The 20582-nt window shown below is 43.7% G+C and overlaps 3 protein-coding genes across 4 annotated transcripts; 2 read left to right on the top strand and 1 right to left on the bottom strand.

Annotated features, from left to right (window-relative positions):
* The first annotated feature begins 575 nt into the window (after positions 1–575).
* Positions 576–4882, top strand: grwd1 (glutamate-rich WD repeat containing 1). The gene is made up of 7 exons (XM_084471792.1): positions 576–799; positions 1057–1174; positions 1738–1897; positions 2487–2697; positions 3430–3575; positions 3720–3911; positions 4286–4882. The coding sequence occupies exons 1-7, from the start codon at positions 586–588 to the stop codon at positions 4592–4594; spliced, it is 1350 nt and encodes a 449-aa protein (XP_084327918.1). The 5' UTR covers positions 576–585; the 3' UTR covers positions 4595–4882.
* A 171-nt stretch (positions 4883–5053) lies between these two features.
* On the bottom strand, positions 5054–8652 carry cdc42ep5 (CDC42 effector protein (Rho GTPase binding) 5). Of its 2 annotated transcripts, none has more exons than XM_084471667.1 (2): positions 8493–8652; positions 5054–7031 (listed from the first exon to the last, which is right to left on the bottom strand). In XM_084471667.1, exon 2 carries the CDS (start codon positions 7027–7029, stop codon positions 6061–6063), a length of 969 nt encoding a protein of 322 aa, XP_084327793.1. In that variant the 5' UTR covers positions 7030–7031; positions 8493–8652; the 3' UTR covers positions 5054–6060. The 2 variants fall into 2 exon arrangements, with proteins under 2 accessions (XP_084327793.1, XP_084327794.1); XM_084471668.1 differs by having other exon boundaries at positions 5054–7059; positions 8493–8643.
* A 1737-nt stretch (positions 8653–10389) lies between these two features.
* Positions 10390–19904, top strand: leng8 (leukocyte receptor cluster (LRC) member 8). The gene is made up of 15 exons (XM_084472102.1): positions 10390–10725; positions 11086–11218; positions 11439–11588; positions 11766–11846; positions 12251–12773; positions 12905–13061; positions 13424–13594; positions 13703–13972; positions 14299–14457; positions 14540–14837; positions 14997–15098; positions 15221–15289; positions 15368–15497; positions 15638–15845; positions 15950–19904. Exons 1-15 carry the CDS (start codon positions 10685–10687, stop codon positions 16110–16112), a joined length of 2655 nt encoding a protein of 884 aa, XP_084328228.1. The 5' UTR covers positions 10390–10684; the 3' UTR covers positions 16113–19904.
* The last annotated feature ends 678 nt before the right edge of the window (positions 19905–20582 follow it).

Here is a 20582-nt window from a genome sequence, read left to right on the forward strand (position 1 = left end):
CTAACATGCAACAAATGTGTACACTGATGGATCTTATGTAACATTTCTTTATTAAAATACAATGCAAGTAACAAGACGAGCCTGTGTACCGTAATTACTTAAAAGTGACGGTTTGAGGCAGGACGCAACAGTTTCTATTTCTCAGTTTCTGAAATATTTTAGAAAAAAATATTGGTCTTATATTACTTTTCTAGGGGTTATTTCAAAGTTTCGGAAATTCCGGTCCATGACGTCTCCTCCCATCCTCAATGTTTCTTTTGTTTGTTGCTGGACCACCATAAGTGTTATTGATCGTTTGGAGATAATATAATATACGTCACGTTTATACAATGACACAAGTAGGCCTGGGTAAAACATGCGTAATAAATATTCCAGACAACTGAGTTGGATGGGACGAGCGCCCAAAGAACCATCTGAATTCCCGTAAATGGGGGGCAGGGCGACGCGCCTCGGTTCGGAGACGCGGAGGAGGGGACGCGCGCACGGTGACCCCCTCGGGTCGGGGACGCGGAGGAGGAGGGCGTTACCTTTAAACCACGTGCTGCTGCTTGTTCAACCGGAAGTAATCAAAACGGCCTCACCAACATGTCTGCGCCCGGGGAAGACACGTTTGGTAACGAAGATGGGGAAATTGACCAAATGGATGAAGTTGAGTGCGAGGAAAGTGAGATGCGAGAAGAGGGAATGGACGGAGAAGGAGAGGGTCAGGTATACGTGCCCGGTGTCCAGCCGCTGCAGCCGGGAGAGGAGCTGGAGATGGACCGGTCGGCCTACCGCATGTACCACGAATGCCAGACAGGCAAGATGACACGAACAACATCAGAAGTGTATTCAGTATTGCATTGTGGTTTATAATGACATAGGAGCCTCATACAGTTGGGAGTACACGTGAATTCAACTGCAAATTGAATACTATGCATGTTTATACAAAAATATTACATTTAGTCATGTCGTTTAGCCAACTTCTGACTCGCGACAATAATTGTTTCATGAAGAGCTTTCTTGGATCTGATTGCAAAGCGATAACTTTGGCCACCCTCCTCCTCCTTCTCGTAGGTTCTCCTTGCTTGAGCTTTGACGTACTGAAAGATGGAGATGGGGAATCCAGAGACCAGTACCCCCTGTCTATGCTGCTCTGTGCAGGCACCCAGGCGAGCACTGCCCTTAGCAATAGGTGGGTGTTGTAGGGATACAAGTCCAGTATTCAATGTCATGAAAAGAATATAACCCTTGGCAGTGGAATATACTCTGCCACTAAGTAAACAACAAGATAACGTCATAAACTATACTCCGATTGATGTCTTAACATGTAATCTATTCTCGATAGACTGACGGAGTTGCAAATGGATTTGCTAATATTTAACAAGACCCTTGCCCCTCACCGAAACTCAAATGCATCTGTTCACTGTACATGTACCTTTTTTGACATCCTGAATACATTTTCAGGGGAATTTGTGATGCTGTCAGCATGCAGCATTGATTCCATTTATCTGATTATGCTGTTATATACTGGAACAATAACGCACATTTTTGATGGGTTCATACTATTTGGAATACATAATCAATTGCTAACTTAAAAAGTTAGTTGATTTACACACAATGGTCAGTTAAGAGTTTGTCCGGCATGTTGTATTGTTCGACTGATCAGCTGCATTTGTCTTACTAAATTATATAAATGCTATTTCAGATCAGATCAGGTTGTTTTTAATAAGCAAATCTACTGTTGTCCTCTCTCAGGCTCCTGATTATGCGTATGCATAACCTTCACGGTACAGAGAAGGAGGGTGAGAGTAGCGATGAAGAGAGTGAGGAGGACGATGAAGAGGAGGATGAAGATAAGAAGCCACAGATGGAGTTGGCATTGATGTCTCACTACGGTGGCACCAACAGAGTCAGAGTCAGTTGGCTGCTTTATTTTTTGTATGTAATATCATATGACTGATCCCATTCCTGCCTTATATTCTTATGTTCAACCAGAACTACCTATTAAGGTGGCAATTGGCTCATGGCTGATTTATACAATTTATTGGGGGGAAAAACGATCAAAAAAAATTGCCTCCACTCTACATGTATCAAAGCTTGTGTAAATTATTCTGTAAAACAAATGGCCTTTTTTAGTATACATACAAATTATGGTTAATCGAATAGGCTGAATGTGCAATGGAAAGGCCTAATTGATTTTAATGATGTGTTTCAAACATCAATAGCTGGTGTTCAAACCACACAGAACTATTTAGACCCTTAGATACTTGGATCTCTTTACATGGACATTAAGCAGCAGTCTGAGCATTAGGTTGCGGCCTCTCAAATTCAACTTAACTACTTGTCTAGTTTTGTCTGAAAAGAAGCATTTCAGAAGACGAAGACCCCTGGCCTTCCTGTGTTATCTTGTCTCATTGTGCTTGAGGGAGGGGATAATTCGTTTTGCTGACATGAATGGACTTGGATACTGTTTTCAAATAGAAACTAACATTCTTTTCCTTCAGGTCACCCAATGGTCAGAGCGGCCTCTGGCTGCTGTGTGGTCGGATAAAGGCCAGGTGGAAATATTTGACCTAAAAGCTTCGTTGGAAGCTGTCCACAGCTCAACTGCCATGGCTGAATTTATTAAAAACCAGAAAGAAACCAAGCCCCTCTTTAGTTTCTCAGGCCACATGACTGAAGGCTTTGCACTGGATTGGTCCCCTAAAGTACCTGGTAAGTTTTTTTGTTTTTTTTTCCCTTCAGTTATCCTCAATTGGGATTACTTTGGTATCAAACATAAAAGCCAGACGGTCTATTAGCTTATCATTGAAACATGTAGTGGACAGTATTCATTCTTACAAATTTCAAACCTTTTATCAATTATCATGCAAATTGAATGACTAAACTCTGTACTCGGTTAATCTATATTGCATCATTTATGTACATGGCAGTATCTCTGAAACGATATATAAATAATACAAAAATGTAACTACTTGATTTGGACTGTGATATATTTTATACTTGTGGGTAGGCCTGGGCAATAAAACAATAAATTATCATATTGTGGTAGACCTTTGATCAATATCAATATAAAACATGTTCAATATCTATCGATAAGAGACTGGACCACCGAATCTAGCAGCTGCGTTTTGTTACACAAACGCGGTTCCATACTTATTTACAATATTTGAGTTTTTTTCATTCTTGTATCGATATTGGAGTATTTATCAATGAAGAACAGTGGAAGGTCATATTAAGTGTTAAACATAAGTGTTTGAATCCAGCATGGTAATTCCTAGTCTTTTTAGGTCATTAGAATTATCAAGTTATCGATATCGATCAATATGATCAAGTTATATCGTGATGTGTCTTTCAGCCATATCGCCCAGGCTTACTTGTGGGAAATGATTTTGCAACTTAATGCGGTGAGGCTGAATGTTCTTGTTAACGCCATCCGTCCACCAGGCCGTTTAGCCACTGGGGACTGTAAGAAGAACATCCATGTGTGGGAGCCGCGGGAAGGAGGCGCTGCCTGGACGGTGGACCAGCGGCCGTTCAGCTCCCACACCAAGTCTGTGGAGGACCTGCAGTGGTCCCCTACTGAAGCCACAGTACGTCGTGGCTGGGAAACAAGCCATTCGTCCTTCTTTGTAGCTGGAGAAATCTCAATATTCAAGCAGTGTTTCTTGTCTGTCTGTCAGTCATAAAATATTAAGCCAGAAATGTTTTTTTTATTAATTTATGTTTTGCGGCAGGTTTTTGCATCGTGTTCAGTCGATCGGTCGGTCAGAATCTGGGACACCCGCGCTCCTCCGAGCTCCATGCTGTCCACCGACGAAGCCCACTCGTCGGACGTCAACGTCATCAGTTGGAACAGGAGCGAGCCCTTCCTCCTGTCAGGAGGGGACGATGGCCTTCTGAAAGTATGGGATCTACGGCAGTTTCAGGCAAGTGCATCCCAATGATTTGCATCTGGTCCGTTGTTATTTGATCCTGGCAGGTATATTCACTTGTTCACACCCCAGCAGAGTGACTAGATTGAAATGTGAAACACTGCATGTGTCAAGTCATGTGCAAGAGGAAAGGCTGTCAGTAATTCTAGGAGCATGTTGGTGATGAACAGTGGGTGATTGTTTAGTTATTGCACACAGTTATTGAGGGGGGGGGGAGAAATAATACATTTTCTTAATACAAATGAACAACTTTATTTCTCAGTTGATTGTACTGTCTAAACTGGGATCTTATCTATCGGCAATCCTGTTTTGTTCAAATGGTTCCTGTGTTGTTTCTGAACGTTTCCCTGTGATCTGGTTCTCTGCAGTCTGGGCGGCCGGTGGCTAACTTCAAGCAGCACAGCGCCCCCATCACCTCTGTGGAGTGGAACCCCGTGGACTCCAGCGTCTTTGCCGCCGCCGGGGCGGATGACGTGGTCAGCCAGTGGGATCTCTCGGTGGAGTCGAGTGATGTGGGTGCGCGGGCCGAGGGCCTAAAGGACCTTCCTCCCCAGCTGCTCTTCCTGCACCAGGGTCAGACAGAGGTCAAGGAGATCCACTGGCATCCACAGTTACCTGGCGTGATGGTCTCCACGGCGCTGTCTGGGTTCAACGTGTTCAGGACAATATCGGTCTAATGTCAAAACATTTCATTGGACTGTTTTAGACTAGAGGATAAGAGGTGGTTGAAGAAATGCATTTACTACACATTTTTAATGTGTACTCGTGACTTCCAGGTAATATGCCCATGTATGTTCAAGCATATTGCTATTTGTACTATTGTATATAGGTTGACTCTATGGAGTGGATTTTTCTAGAAAAGCCTAAAGATGGGTTGTATCTCCTATTGATCTGAGTCTGTACTTTTACAGATGAGGTGAATTGATATGAAATGCATTTGAAATTGCATGCGCATAATAAAAACACTGTACCATAGTAAGCAGGTCTATTGTGTATCTTAAACAGACCGGTTGTATTGTTCATCAAGACCCAGGGTAAGAATCGAACACACTCATACTCGTTTTATATTAAATATTAACTATCTGCAGGGGGAACACAAGCCTGAGGCCAAGCTCAAAGGTCACAAAACCAATGATTCTCCCAAGTACATCGTTTTATTCAATCCAGCAATGTGAACAAGGTCTTCACCAGAGAACAGTTTCTAGTTTGTCATCAGTCCAATATAAAAAAGACAACTTGAGTTTAAGACTTGAGATCTCCCATTAACAGCATTTGTAAACACATTAATAGATGCATAGATGCAATACATTGCCATGTAAAAGTATGTAGGCCCACCACATTCTGGGATGACAAGCTACATACATAACCGTTAGATCGTCCCACTGCATATTCCAATGGTCAGGAAAGAGATATTAACAAATGTATATGTTGGCCAATAATAAAAATGAACAATAATTTATAACTGCCAATTCAGACTATTAAGATAAGCTACATTTGATCAGAACAGATATTAATGTGGTATGTACTTAAGTAATTATTGATAAATGGAGAAGTATTTCCTTAAAACTATTTTGGTTTCAGAACATTTTGATTATGATAGATTATGCAAACATCAAGGTATATAACAGATTGTAAAAGAAAACATGCAGGATGGAAAAAACAGTATAGTTATAAGACAAGAATACTTGAATACAAAATCAATGTATCCTATTAAGGCACTTATGTATAAAACTAAAACAACTTTAGACATCACATTACACTACCATTTTCAAAATAGCCTTTCAATTATCAAGAATACATCACAGTTGGCATATTTCCACTTTCCACCATAAAGCATTCAGCTTTCTACATTATCAAAGTGCTATGAGCCTTTTATTGGTAACAACCAAAACAATAGTATATGTTTGCGCAGATTGTAACAGTTTGAAAGTCTTTAAATGCACATAACATGAGTCAGTTTTCCAGTTGTTAAACTTAAGTGATTCAACTGTCCAACCTTCAGTCTTGGCCTATCTTGTCTTAAAATATGCAGTCAGTTTGTGTTCGTCTCCCCTTTTTGGGACACCGGAATAATGACTTAATAAAAGATATCTCATATGTTTCATCTCGAATTGAAAGATTATATAATTCCCCCAGCTGTCTCCTATAGACCAATTTCATCATCAAACTCATCTTCAAATGTGTAGCCTCTTCCGCATTCCCCCACTTCCTCCTCCTCCTCCTCATCTGAGTCAGTCCCAAAATGGCTGGTTTCGACCCTTCTGCAGTGCAAGGGGCTGGATTCATTGTTGTCTGAGCTGTGTGACGAGGCAGGGCTGGGTGGCATGTCTGCCCTGCGTGTGGTCCACTCTGCTTCTCCTGCACCCCCCACGTTGGCTCCCTTCTCCCCCTTGGTTGGGGTCTGAGGGCCCTGCTCATCTTCTTCTTGAAAGGCAAACCCTTGACCCTCTTCCTCCTCAGACGCCTGGCGAATGATCTCCTCTCGCTTGTCGCTAAACCTCACCTTTGGTCTCAGCCCCTTCGCTTTGCTCCAATTCCCATCCGCTAGCGAGCCATCTCTGTTATCTCTCGTCAGCTTCTCCTCCGATCCAACAAGCTCCTCTCCGTTGACCTCGTTCAGCGCGCACACCGACAGGTCCTCAGACACCCCTCGTCCCGTCTTCATCTCTGCTAACGACGTATTGCTGCTGGGACTGAACACGTCCTCCTCATTGGAGTCCAGACCCAGTCCGTCCATCACCCCCAGGACGTCCCCCATGATCGAGGGACCCAAGTCCAGGTCCAAGGTGAATGAAGACACAGACACAGAGTGATCCCTGGTGAGATCGTTGTACTCTGAGGCTTCCACGCCATCTGTTGAGTTCTCGCCCTGGCTGATATTTGGTATCTTGGAGTCCACAGCCGTCATGTTCCCTGGAGCGCCAAGGTCGGAGCTGCTGCTGCTGCTGCTGGTGGTGGTGTTGTTACCAGGGCCGTGTGTGGACAGGAAGGAGGTGTCGCCAAAGGCATCGCCTCCTCTGCCGATGTGCATGGTGTGACGGAAGTCGTCGAGCGGAGCCGAGATCATGGTACGTTCCAGACGGGGAGCCCGGGAGGACTTGTGGAGTGGCATGACTGTAGAGAGAGGGAGGGAGAGACACCCCTGAGTGGCCAATACACAAAGAGATGTGTACTGTAAGCATCAGCAAGTTGCAACAAGTAAACTAATATTAAACACATTAAACGTTATGAACAACATGTGGTAAGGAATCTAAATAAACACAATAAATAATGCACACAACTACTGTTTCTTTATAGATGAATCTGATATAAAAGATCAATCATAATATTATAGCATTTTTTGTGTACCCAAATGAATCTGTTCATCAGCTGAGCAGTTATGTTTAACAGGGTGAGTTATATATATCACTCTGTGTAATTGGCATTTCGAATGCCGATATACTCATTAGGAAATATAAAATATTTCCTATAGGAAATAATGGGGGGTCTACAGAACATTTTGAACATTTTTGATTGAATCACACATTGATTATGAGATAATAGATATACTAGGAGATAATAAAGATATACTCTCTCCTCTACTCATCTGTGCAAAGGCTGTATGCGTCCATCTTCAAAGGGTTTGTTTTGATTGCATTAAGAACACATTTATGTTGCAAAATTAAGTCACCTTAAAAGGTAATTTGAATGTCCCTAAAATCAGATCCAGGGGTTTGGCCCAGTTATAATGTCTGATATTAATCTGTTGCTCTCCATGGGGCTTGTCATGGAAGAACAGTGTTGTGTAAGTGAGAAACCAATGAATTTCCTCAGATCTGCTACCATGTAGGCCATGCTGGGACTTGTATGCGAAACACACATGCAGCACAAGCACATACCTCATACTTGAAGCAACCCTGAGGGCACAAGAGAAGGAAAACAAAAAGACAAGTATCTATTCTAAAGAGCAAATTAACAGCAGTACTAATCCACTAATTCCCATTAATGAAAATGCTATATTAATCATGGTGAGGTGGGAATGGGGGCAGCATTTTTGGAGTATGATGGAGTTTAAAATGTTAACATCCCCATTAATCAACTCTGTGGTTTATATTTCCTTTCGTAGTGGTTGACAAAGCACATGTCAGTTTTCATTTCATTTCAGCATTTTAATTGCCAGTGTAATTGTAATTTCAACACTAACGGAAGTCAATTCATTTTCACTAAATGATAAAAACGTAAAATAAATCACTTTAAATAATATTTTAATAAGAGTGTGTATTTTTCATTAGCATGGCATTTTGTAGTAGACATTATAAAGGCTGTAACCTACATAACAATTTGTTTATGAAGTTTAAGCCACCCAAAAAATGTGTAGGGGAGTCAAACCCTCAATCCCCCACCCCGCCCCACATTCCGAAATTCATTAAATGACTGAAAAATAAGTCCTTTATTAGAGAAGGCTTACATGAATATATTTCAAAACTTCAATCAGAAAAAGAAAAACGAAAGTTACACATTGAGTAAGCGATGGGGCAACAGGTTAACAAAGTCTAAGTTCTGTAGTAACTTTTGGTCACATAAAGCGTACTCTACCTTTAGTATACTTTGGTATCAGACTTGCTCCCTTTGCGGAATCCAAAAGTTACATCTGGCGCTCTGCTGCTGCTTCCCTCACCACTTTTTCCCTGGTTATTTTTCTTGCCGTCGTTCGCCTGTGTGATTTTTTTCCTAAGGGATGGGCATTGGTTAAGGAAGTGACGCCAGCGGTTATTGGAGAATGACTTATCGATGGCAGTTATCGTGAGTGTGTGTACTGTGAGGGTCAGTAAATGGTGCGAAATATTTTATGATCATTGAGTTATGCCTCCCCGTGGTAAATAATACATTAGGATGTATGTATGTATTTTTTTTATTTTATTTTTAAACGACTGACACAATCTGTATTCTAATACGTAGTCCAGGTGTTAAATGTGTAATCTTGTGAGCCAGCCACGTTTATTGCATCACAGAGTGGTAGGCCTACATGCAACGTGTCGCCCCGGAATAACCATTCATAATAAAACTCCTTAATGTTACACGCTTTAAATAACAGCATTGGGTATTTCGTCTGCTTTGGGGCTTTTAGCGTCAGCAGAATAAAACCGGGACATCTCAACGTGTAGGTAGCTTGTAGTGATTGTACGGTTCACTCCTGCTGCCTCCTTGTTCAACTTCCTCCCAGCTAAAACTCCCACCGCCGAACCCCTATTCGGCCCTAGGGATTTGTACAATGGTTGAGGGAAGTGACTCATTGTTTAAGGGATATTGCCATTCAAACATAACATATTTCTGTGATGATGTCTCTGAAACTCAGCATGGGGGTATTTTATCATTTTGAGTGTTTCATAAATGGTTGTAGGCCTACGTTGAGGATGTATGCATAGGCCTACACGTTTACACATCATAATATATTGTCCAAGACTAGTAGGTGTCCATCCCCGATAGTAGGCCCGATATAGAACAGTTTAAAATAAGCAAAATTAAGTATTAAATAAAGAATAATGCTTAACATGAAATAGGCTATACATGTAGCCTCAATGCTGAACATTAAATAGGGTATAAGTAGGATATGCTCACCATAAAATATGTATAATATAGATTCCAGGCTGAATTAAGTATTTGATACTTGGTTATCATTCTCATCTGTACGAAGATGGGTATAAATGAGTCAAACTGCAAACAAAACCCTGTATCATTGCAACTTGATATCTTGGTAATTAGCATAGGCCTACTGGCACATAATATGCCCATATCAACATAACCTTCAGTGAGACAGAAAGATCTATTGAATATGTATATAGATAACATAATTAATAATGAAAAGTGGTTGTGACTCTATGTAGCATGACGTTTATGGTGCCACAGTATTACAACACACACACACACACACACACACACACACACACACACACACACACACACACACCACACAGGCCCATGATTATTAGCTCTTATTAGGTGAGCATAAGACATTATTCTCTATTTCATACATCCACAACCACGGCTGCTAGAAGGCCTTTTTATTTGCTTTACCTTACTTTGGAGTCCCGTTTACTTTATTTAGCTTCATTTACATACCTAGGCTATTTCTATTTTTATATTCAAGCATATTTTATTATATTCTGTTGTTGGTTATATGCATATTTCATCTTTAATGAATATCTACAATGATGCTGTATTTTTGTTAACTATATTGCTAGTTGTTGCCAGCTGTTACAAATCATTTCTTAAGGGATCAACATAGTCATCCGTTTCTGCATCTGTATTACTAATTGTTACAAATATGGTCATTATGTGTCTACATCCGTCTCCCAAAGCGTCCACTGAGGGGAGTCCGGCCTCGGCCAATGTTGCCAGAGTGGGCCAGATTGGATGGGAAATCTGGCCCAATCTGGCAACTCTGGCCGAGGCACGCGTGTAACGAACGGCAACGTCACTCCATTAGGTTTTTTCCTCAACCGCCATTTTGTATGTCTCAGGCAGTTCATCGGACGAAGTGGTCCTCCTGAAATGGATAATAATCCCATTGCGTTGTAGATATTTATATTTTAACCGCGCTTACATTGATTCCCATCTATTAGGATACACGTACTTGTACTTGACACCTAGGTCGGTTCTCTCTCTGTCGACTGCGGGCGAGCTGTCCGGCCGACTTCATCTTGTTTACCTTTCGGTCCTACGGTGGCTAAACTCTAGAGCTAACGCTAGCATCGCTTCCTGCTAGCCAGTTAGCAAGGGTAGGCGAAATGGCGGCCAAGGCGACGCAAGCAACTCCCGCGACTAACTGGTGTGTAACGTGTATACATTGTAGCTAAATACAGTGACACTAATGTCAGCCAATTAAAGAAAATCAAAGGCCGCATTTTTTGTGAACACATTTTTTAAAAGTCGCCTGTCACCTCGTATGCGACGCAAATGACCAGCTAATGGCTAGCTAACGGCTATGTGTTTCAGCTAAACGCTAAGTAGCCATCATGGTGAAATATGGACTATGGCTATTTTTGTTATCAGGAAACCAACAACCTAACGTGCACCCTAATGGATATATATATATATAGTAATGGATTCAGGCAATAGTGTTTTTGTCAGGTATTTCCGTTAAACATGCCAGCCTGATGTAGATGTGACGTTGTGTTGTGTTGGGCAGGTCGTACGGAGCTCCTACGGATGGCCAGGCTCATGAGAACCCAGAGTGGGAGAAGGCGAGACAGGCTCTGGCCTCCATCACCAAGAGCCAGGGCTCCAACAAAGCTCCACCAGCCAACCTAACGCCAGCGGAGGTAACGTGTGATGAGTTAATGACCTGACGTATTGTTTTTCTATGTTCTCATCACGCAGAACTTCTTTAAAAACATTGGACCATGGTATTGGAATGTTTCCGGTTAATATATATGGTGTAAAGTTCCCTCATGTTATATATGGTTACATAGTATTCTCTTTCAAAGCTATTGTCTCTATCGTAAGTTTTACATTCACAAATTGGTAATGGGTGCATTCCAGGCCGGACCGTTTCAGCCATCAGCACCGGACTCATCCGCCATACAACAACAGCAACAGCAGCAGTACTTTCCATGGTACCAGCAAAATCAGCAACAGCAGTATCCAGCAGGATACACGTATCCCTATAACTATTACTACCCAATGAGTCCTGTAAGTATATATTAACCTTTTGGGGGATTATTTTGTTCTTGAAATGTCTTCTCAAGATTCAACCGTTGTTTTTCCTAAAGAAACAAAAGCATTTTCTGCGTTGATGATTTGCCTAGTCCTATGTTCACTAACTAACTAGTCCTATGTTCACTAACAATTGTGTTTTTCAATTCCCAGTATGGCTCCACCTACACACCAAACCAGTACGGTGCTCCTCCAGGTCCAGGTTACCCAGCACCCTCTGCTCCTAATGGACAGGTACACAATGGGTTTACATTATGTGGTAACCCGGCTCTGTGTGTGGCTTGCCTTTCCCCATTGAACACTAGTCAAAGGTCTATTTAAGCTTAAGTGGCCATTTTACACAATGCAAGGGCTCTGCCAAGGGAAAGAAAAAAAAACAAAGAAAAGGGATTAGGATCCAACTCTGGTATACAACAGAAACTCCCACTCTGTGTCCAAGGAGCTAATCCTATCAAACGTAAGGCTGGCCAGACAGCCCTATGGATCAGCCCCTACGGATCAGCCCACACGTCTGCCCCTACTACCACGGGTTCACCTTTGGCACTTGTCCGGAGCCGGGTTGGCACATTTTCAAATATCCTTTAAGACACCAAATGACTCATAGTTAATAATATGAAACTTCCTTTTTTTCTTAACAGCCTCCACCTGTGCCTGGACTTGAGGATCAGTCATCCAACTACCCCCCTCAGCCCCAGCCCCCAGCCCCTACAGCCCCACAGCCTCCCCCTAGTCCAACCAACTTGGAAAAACCACCTCTACCTCCATCCATACCTCCCCTTCCCAACTCCCAGTACCCTCCTGCCCCAGCACAAAGTGCCTACAACGGCCCCAACTCAATGCCTTACCCATCCGTCGACCCCAACCATATGCGGGCGTACAATCACAACCAGGGAAGATCTAACTATGGCCAGGGCTTCCATGCCCAGAACCCCTACCAGGCTACTCAGAATAACCCCCAGAATCACCCCCAGAATCAGCAACAGCAACATCAGCAGCATCAACAACAACATCAGCAGCCGCAGCCACATCAGCAACATCAGCAGCATCAACAACAACAACAACAGGGCCAGTATGGACAAGGCCTTGGGAGAGGAGGAGATGCCAACAAAAATAAAAACAACCAGAAACCGGTTGGTCAACAACTCTGGCACCGCATGAAGCGTGAGTTACACATATGTTACACTGTTTGTGTTGTATGTTTCACGTGGTCCGTTTACTCAGAACACAGTAGAATGCTTGGAGGGTTGCCGTTTCATACTTTCAAACTTCACTGTGTTTTGTGTGCCCTATAGAGAATCCGGGAGCAGGTGCTGTGAAATTCAATATTCCCAAGAGGCCCTATGTCATGACCGGTCCAAACCTCCCCACGGGTGAGCAGCCGTCTGGGTTAAACCTTTCTCCCGGCTCCCCTGCTGGTACCAACGCTGCTGCTGGAGCAGCTCCGATGAGGTAAGACCTCTGCTTTTTCCTGTACCGCTTTTCCACCAGTGGTTCTGAGGTGCGAGTCAGGAGCCTGTGCATGTAAACGGTGGTGTTGTGCTTGCTGTTGCTGGGGCGTTCCGGCAGAGTGGTTGATCCTGTTCTCCTAGTCCGTCCAAATGAAACCGCATCTCACACGACAGGGGCATAGCAACAAGATGTTAGAAGAATAAGCATTTCAAATTTAATCTTAAAACAATGTACGTCTTGTTAGAAACTGGATGGACGGCCAATTGCAGTGTTGCCAGCAGTGGCCCTGCAGAACAACTGGAAGAATTACTGCTCTATTACTCTCAATTGAACATTGTGTCCTGACTGAGCTTTACCCGTAGGCCCCAGGACTGGCCTCAGGCTATGAAGGAGTATGTGCAGCGCTGTTTCACGGCCTGTGAGACTGAAGACGACAAGGACCGCACTGAGAAGGTGCTCAAAGAAGTGCTGCAGGACCGGTTGAAGGATGGCTCGGCGTATACCATTGACTGGAACCGTGAGGCCTTGCCAGAGTAAGTGAATGTCAATAAATAGTGGCCACTCAAAGTGACTCAGCAATACAAAAGGCTAGTTTCAATGTGTTTTTTTTTTTTATAGTATACGTTTGATCTCCCCCTCAGACTGAAAGCCAAGCAGTCTCGCTGGGAAGCGGTGCCGTCACAGAGGACGTTGGACAGCGCTATAAGCCGCGGCGGAAGCACTCCGGCGGTTGCTCGGGGTCGAGGAGGAGGCGGTGGTGGCAGCGGCGGAGGAGGAGGACACAGGCTTGGGCACTACCGCAACGTTTTCTCCCAGCGGAGCCCATCATCGAGCTCCTCCCGCTCTTCCTCTCGCTCGCCCTCACCATCCCACAACCGCCACCGAGACCGCAGCCAGAGACACAGGCGCAGGTAAAGCCTGTTCAGACTCCCTACTCATGTGGTTCACCATTCAGCTAGCGTAGCCTAGTGCTGCCGCTGCTGATGTTGTTGTGGTTGTTGTTGTTGTTGAAAAGTGGACGAGTCTGGCGCTGCTGGTTGAAACTGACCGGCCTGAATGCAGAAATGAAATGCAGCCATTTGAATGTTGTGATGTGTGTGTATATATAGCACAGCAGTGTTACACATTTATGAATGTCATAAGATTTACAAGAGATGAAAATTCCCAAGAATAAAGTTTAATTATTTCACTGGTCGGAAAAGTACGTTTTCCTAATATGGCGTCTTCATTTCCCTAGTGATTCCGGATCCCAGTCTGACAGCAGCATTTCCAGTGACCTTCGACCTCAGCTGTCTCGGCGGCAAAAAGGAGGACGGGGTCGTGGCGGTGACAGAGAGCGAGGCCGTGGAGGCGGAGAGAGAGGACGTGGGAGAGGAAAGGCCAATAGAGGAAGGAGGTAATTTATCTCAAGTTCACTCTTTTTCAAGCATGTCAAGTGTGAGTAGTAGCAAACGCTAACCTGTCCTGGGTCTTTGCAGAAACGCTGATGACGGCAACGCTGGTGTCGGTGGAAAGAAGAGGAAAGGGGGCAACGCTGGCCTGGACTTTCATGATCCCATGAGGGAGGCCAAGAAGCAGAGCAGAGCACAACGATTTCACAAGCAGCTGCGCTCAGAGCCCCTGGTTCTCTCCATCAACTCCCTGGACCTGCCCAATGGCACCCAGGAGGGCCTCAGTTGGGAGGACTGTCCTATTGTAGGGACCTGCCAGGACATCACTAAGATCTACTTGAGACTCACCTGTGCCCCAGACCCCGCAACTGTGCGCCCTGTGCATGTGAGTGATTAGGCTTCATTATTATTTTTATATCATTTATTCAAAAATTTTGATATGGTCGTATCACAGTAAAACTATTACTTTTCTTAAATTCGAGAAACCATAGAGTAAACCGTTTTTTGTGTGCCTGTCTTTTCCTTCTGGATCTTTCCTCACCAGGTACTGAGAAAATCTATCCAGGCGGTGAAGCTTCACTGGAAGACGCACCACGATTACACCTACGCATGTGAACAGATGAAGTCCATACGACAGGACCTCACGGTTAGTGTGGGCTTGGCCCCTCTGTAATTAACATTCTTGCACTTCAGTGGCATTTTCTCTTGAGCGATAATGCACAGCACTTTGGTCCAGCATCTCACTTCGGTTGTGGTTTAACCCTACAGGTCCAAGGAGTCCGCACAGAGTTCACTGTGGAGGTGTACGAGTGTCACGCTCGCATCGCTCTGGAAAAGGTTTGTTTGTTAGATAATAGTTGATGGATGGGTACATGGTACAATGAGCGACGTGGGATTGACTGGGATGTCTTACAGGGTGACCACGAGGAGTTCAACCAGTGCCAGACGCAGCTTAAGGCCCTCTACAAGGACAATCCTTCGGAAAACATTGGGGAGTTTACAGCCTACCGATTGCTGTATTACATTTTCACCAAAAACTCTGGGGGTGAGTCCAGATTTGGTAATCCGTGTATTATCTGAACAACACGTATTGAACATTGTAAATATTATTATATTGGGACAGTTCTTGTGTACACAATCCACCTGTGTTAATCCTTTCTGTGTCTGTCTCGGTTGATGTTGTAGATCTGACCACTGAGCTGGTATACCTGACCCCGGCCCTGCGGGAGGATAGCTGTGTATCTCATGCTCTCTCCCTCCGGGCCGCCTGGGCCCTGGGCAACTATAACCGCTTCTTTAAGCTCTACCTGTGTGCCCCACGCATGGCTTCTTACCTCATTGATAAGTTTGTTGAGAGAGAGAGAAAGATTGCACTGCGGGCCATGCTCAAAACGTGAGTTGATTTCTCGATGTAGGTTGATGGCTGACGCAGGACTTGTTTTGCGGTTTTAAATCTGGTTTTAAACTGTTCCTCTCTGTTTCTCTCTCTGTCCACAGCTTTAGACCCGACCTGCCAGTCCAGAATGTGCAGTCCGCTCTGGGGTTCACTTGTTTAGACACCTGTTTGGCTTTTCTTGCTGGGTTAGGGGTCACCTACTACCCTTCTGACCCCAGCAAAATAGACTGCAAAGCCAGCTCAGCAGCTGTGGCAGCTTCTTGAGAGAGGGGAGGGGTTAAGCGAGGTTAGGGGAAGAGCTCTAAAATGAGATGCATAGGGATCGACAGGGAACCATATGTACGTATGTACTGAACACCTCAGATAGTCTTATGACACGTTGCGGTTACAGCCAGGCGTAGCAGCTGCATGCTAGTTGAGGGGTCCTGCTCGCAGACTAAAACCTTACCGCTGAAACAAGCTGAGCCACTGACACTTCAAACACAGGACATACATTTAACAGCCACAATAACGTTAACAAACACGGCCTATTACTTACCAGTTCAAGACACCAGTTTAGTGTTCAAGCCCCACAATGCCTAGCAGAGTCAGTGAAGCCCCCTCCCCAGGCCCTCACCCCATTAGCACCCTCGGATGTAAAGCTAACAGTGTTCTGTTGTGTGTTTCCTTCCTCAAGTCAACAGCTCCCAAGCCCTGAAGATTCAAGTGGTGTCTTCTCAAAAAGCAAAATGTCTTCTTCCAAGTCCCCCATCAAGCTCTCAGCCCTTGGGGCAACGCCCGGGGGGATTGAGGACAACATGTTGCATTTTAAAGACTGTAAGCCAAAGTAACGTGGAGATCCCAGCAACGCTGAAGAAGAGGAGCTGGTTTGTATGTCCTGTCCCCTCACCCCTGCCCCTCCATTATCCTGAAGTATCTGCGATTGGCTGTCATTACGATTGGCTGTCGATCTCATCAACCAACCACACCCGCTTGAATGCAATGGACTAACGAAATGGAGTACTGTTAGGTCCCGTTCCTGATTTAATAAGTAGAATTCAACATGGTCTTACCTGGCTAACCACCGTCCTGAAGCTCCCATAGGATTGGCCACCATTAGTACGTCCATGGCCCCTTGAACGGCACGCTGCCATGATATATCCCAAGATAGCCAATGACTTTAATAAGCTGTATGGCCACTGCCAGCCAGGGCTGCCTCCCCTTCCCGGTAACGAGGAAATCCAACTCATTACCCCAGTATGCCGTCGCCTGCAGGCGGAGGAAATCCATCATCTGCTCCACCACGGTGAGGTGGAGCCGTGCGGTCAGCACTGGAGAATCCGGAGTAAGCTTGTCACCTTTGCCTTGGACAGTACACAGAGTAAATGGCAATGTCACTGCACATCGTATCAACAGTGGATTTGGCCACTGTGGGTGGTCGTCGATTCGAGGTTGTGGCAGCAGACGAGCCTCTACCTCAAAGTACGGCGCCCAACGTAGCCCCGACCGATTCAACATCAGCCGTTGCAGTGGTGACGCCTCCCAGGATGGACGTGATGGTTTGTATACTACACCTTGATCCGGTTAAAGCAGGCAGTTTGCATGAGTGGCTGGTAAGAGATGGCAGGTGCCAGTTGTGGGTTGGGCAACAGGGAGTATACAGTTAACCACAGATTGATGGTTGGTAGGGTTCAGTTAAATGTATTAAACAAATTATTCTCTATTTAGACATCTTCCATAAGTGGTAAAGGTTTAGAGAAAATTATATATGCTGCTATATAATTTGACCTATTTGTTAGGGTATTAAAAAAAATGATTCCAAGACAAAAATCAACTTGCAATAAAGAGGGTTCTGTGGAGGGAGTGGTAGTAAGTCGAGGGAAACTTCATGAAAAGAAAAAACCTGCCAGCTAGGAGCCATCATTTATCACACCAGGACATGTCCATTCCTTAACTCACAAAGGAATTTGTTCTGGCATGAATACTAAGTATTTCTATCCTGAATTTATTGCCTGTTCCTGTATTGGGTTGCACTAGTCCCTTTGGAATAACACAGAAGGCATGCACAATGTTCTCCCAACGGCAGGGATGGGCAGACCAGAGCCAGGCAGCCAGTCTCGCCACAACACAGATCAAAAACCAGTATTACACTGCTTATCTGGGAAATCATGTTGAGTGTGCGGTCATTTGAGCAAAGTAAATGGCTTTTCATCCAGTGGAGTATAAACTTGCTGATTTATTTTTGTGAATATGTATATTTTAGTTTGTCTAGCTACCTTTTTGTTTTGGCTCAATTATTTTCCAACCATTTATGTAAATATGTACAGTTGAATTCAGGCTATTGATTCCCTTTTATAGGCAGCATTGCTTTGTTCATGACAGCATTATCGTCATGGCAATTAGGATACATTGGAGGCTCTCGTTAGATGTCTTTTCTAGTAAATCCACTACAACTATTACTTCTCGTAGTAGTGGTTGAACAAGGGGGCTGTTTTCTAAACCAAATCTTTGTCAGAATGGTTTTGGTCTATATATAGCTTGTTTATCAATCGGCGTGTGTATATAACATTTGAGATTTGGTTGATTTTGAGTTTATTTTTTGTTGTGCGAGTTATGACAAATATTTGGTTTGTTAAACATCCTCTGGTTCCCAAAATGGTTCATATTTTTTTTAATACGGACTGTTTTGGTGATTCTGTAGTGGTGAAATTGCTAGTCTAAACACTCTGTCGGAGGTTAAAACTAGCTGATTATAAATGGATATTTAATCTCAAATCATTACATTTACCATGACAAGGAATGTTTGTTTTCCTACGCATTTGTTGCATAGGCTTGTTTAGATTTCCCCCCCCCACTCTTGTTGCTATTCACTGTCTTTTGTCTAACACGCTGCAAGCCTTCTGACTTGTCTGTTTTTAGTACTGCATTGCAGGAGCTAACGGAGTCATGTGTGTGGGGGCAACACCGACCCCGGCCTCCTGGAGCAAGCAACCGGAGAGAGAGAGAATTGTGAGCAATCCAACTCTTGGTTTGAGCGACTCAAGTTCGAGCCAAACGGCCAGTTCAAATATACATGGGAGGCCCACATGCTGAAATGTCTCTGATGCACAACATGGTGGCGTTTGTGAATTTCAAAGAAACGTCCATTAACCTGCATCAGTTTACCTGCTCACATTTTATTTTGTTTTTGAAAGACAGTTACAACATTCTTGTAGTGCTCTGTTTGTCCAGATGCAGTTATGATTTGTGGAAAGGCCGTAAATGTCAATATTACATTTAATTTACTTTTTAGTTTATTTTAGTTTGGGTTTTATATTTAGATAAGTAGGAATTAGCTTAACTTTCACTTTAAGAACAGTAGAACCACAAAATCGATCTGGACATACAGAAAACAATGTTTATACACTCAACTAGAATACTTAAGATGTATGTTGGTTTACAGACGTTTGTTCGCTCCTTTTCACTGGCTTGATGTAAGCCTTAGACTCCAGGTTAAATGCTGTATGTTTCTTACACAGGTGTGTTAAACTGATGCTTCAAAACCCATCAGTGACCCGCCTCTAAATTCAATATGTGTGTCCTCCCGTTATCAAGTCATGTTTTTGGTTGGTTGTTATTCCCTTGTATTCCCCCTCCTTCGTACGTGCACAATTCATCTCTCTCCATCAGCTTCTGACTATTTAAAACCTTGTCTTTTGCACCTTGTCCCCTCTCTTCTCAAATCTTACTTGCATGTCCCCCCCCTCCCCTCATTCTCTGTTCATCGATTCGCTAACCAAGTGTTCTCTCTCTCTCTCTCTCTCTAACCACACACTCCAGTTTTTTTGTGTTGAGTATGTTAGTGCCATTCTTTGAGTGCAACTTGCCACTCAGTAGTAAGTATTGTATTGTGTCTGCGATGCGTTGACCGTTAACGCTGTGGCTAACTAATATCCAAGCTCAAGGATTATTGCAATGTCCCCCTACCCCCTCCTTTACGTCAATTTCAGTCCTCCACAGATATATAATATACTGCCGTTTTGTATATGTGTACATAATCTTGATTTTTGAGAAGTCTAATAAAATCAATCAAATATGTATGGCGTCAGTCGTGAATGTCAAAGACCTAAGAGTAAAATAATTTACATAACAAGCAACACAACTTTACATTGTATTGCACGCACTGCAAGACTGCAATGCTTAAATTGGTGACCGGGATAAAGTAGTGTAATTTAAGAGCATTTAAAATCTACTGTTAAATGACCAACGTGGCACAAATACAAAGAAAATATATTTCTTTACGGGTGCAGCCATTTTTTGTTGAGTCGTAGGCCTACGGCCTCACTGAACTCTGTGACCTCGCTCTACTTTCAGAATACCGAGTGGGACCAACCAAAAGGGGGCGTTCCTCCGTGAAATGCCACAAGAAATCTGGGAGATGCGTACCATACATCTGGATAGCGCCATGATATCTAGGCTAAAACCACTTGCTGCTCCGGCCATTGTTTACACTCCGCATAGCCTCTAGACTCGAGTACTCTTTTTGATCCGGGTGACATTTAAGCTAATATCTGCACTCTCGTCTCTATATTAATGCAGATACATTTTAGAAAGGCTAAATCGTTGTCTCGGAACAAGTCGTTCTGTGTATACAGGCCTGTTTTCCCGGATGCAGCCAGAGCCTGCGCAAACGTCATTGACGTTCATTCAATATATTTTACACTGCCTGCATATTCTGCCCCCATATGCAGATATCTGTTGATTGAGAATATATTT

Source organism: Micromesistius poutassou (genome assembly GCF_964030765.1).
Source record: "Micromesistius poutassou genome assembly, chromosome: 8".
NCBI classification, from domain to species: domain Eukaryota; kingdom Metazoa; phylum Chordata; class Actinopteri; order Gadiformes; family Gadidae; genus Micromesistius; species Micromesistius poutassou.

Excerpts from the sequence above, each read along its gene's own strand:
- grwd1 (XM_084471792.1), top strand. The coding sequence starts at position 586 with ATGTCTGCGCCCGGGGAAGACACGTTTGGTAACGAAGATGGGGAAATT. Across the intron at positions 1,898-2,486 it reads GTGGCACCAACAGAGTCAGA|GTCACCCAATGGTCAGAGCG; the intron begins GTCAGTTGGCTG and ends CTTTTCCTTCAG. Across the intron at positions 3,912-4,285 it reads GGGATCTACGGCAGTTTCAG|TCTGGGCGGCCGGTGGCTAA; the intron begins GCAAGTGCATCC and ends GGTTCTCTGCAG.
- cdc42ep5 (XM_084471667.1), bottom strand. The coding sequence starts at position 7,029 with ATGCCACTCCACAAGTCCTCCCGGGCTCCCCGTCTGGAACGTACCATG.
- leng8 (XM_084472102.1), top strand. The coding sequence starts at position 10,685 with ATGGCGGCCAAGGCGACGCAAGCAACTCCCGCGACTAACTG. Across the intron at positions 12,774-12,904 it reads ACTCTGGCACCGCATGAAGC|AGAATCCGGGAGCAGGTGCT; the intron begins GTGAGTTACACA and ends TGTGCCCTATAG. Across the intron at positions 15,099-15,220 it reads CCATACGACAGGACCTCACG|GTCCAAGGAGTCCGCACAGA; the intron begins GTTAGTGTGGGC and ends TTAACCCTACAG.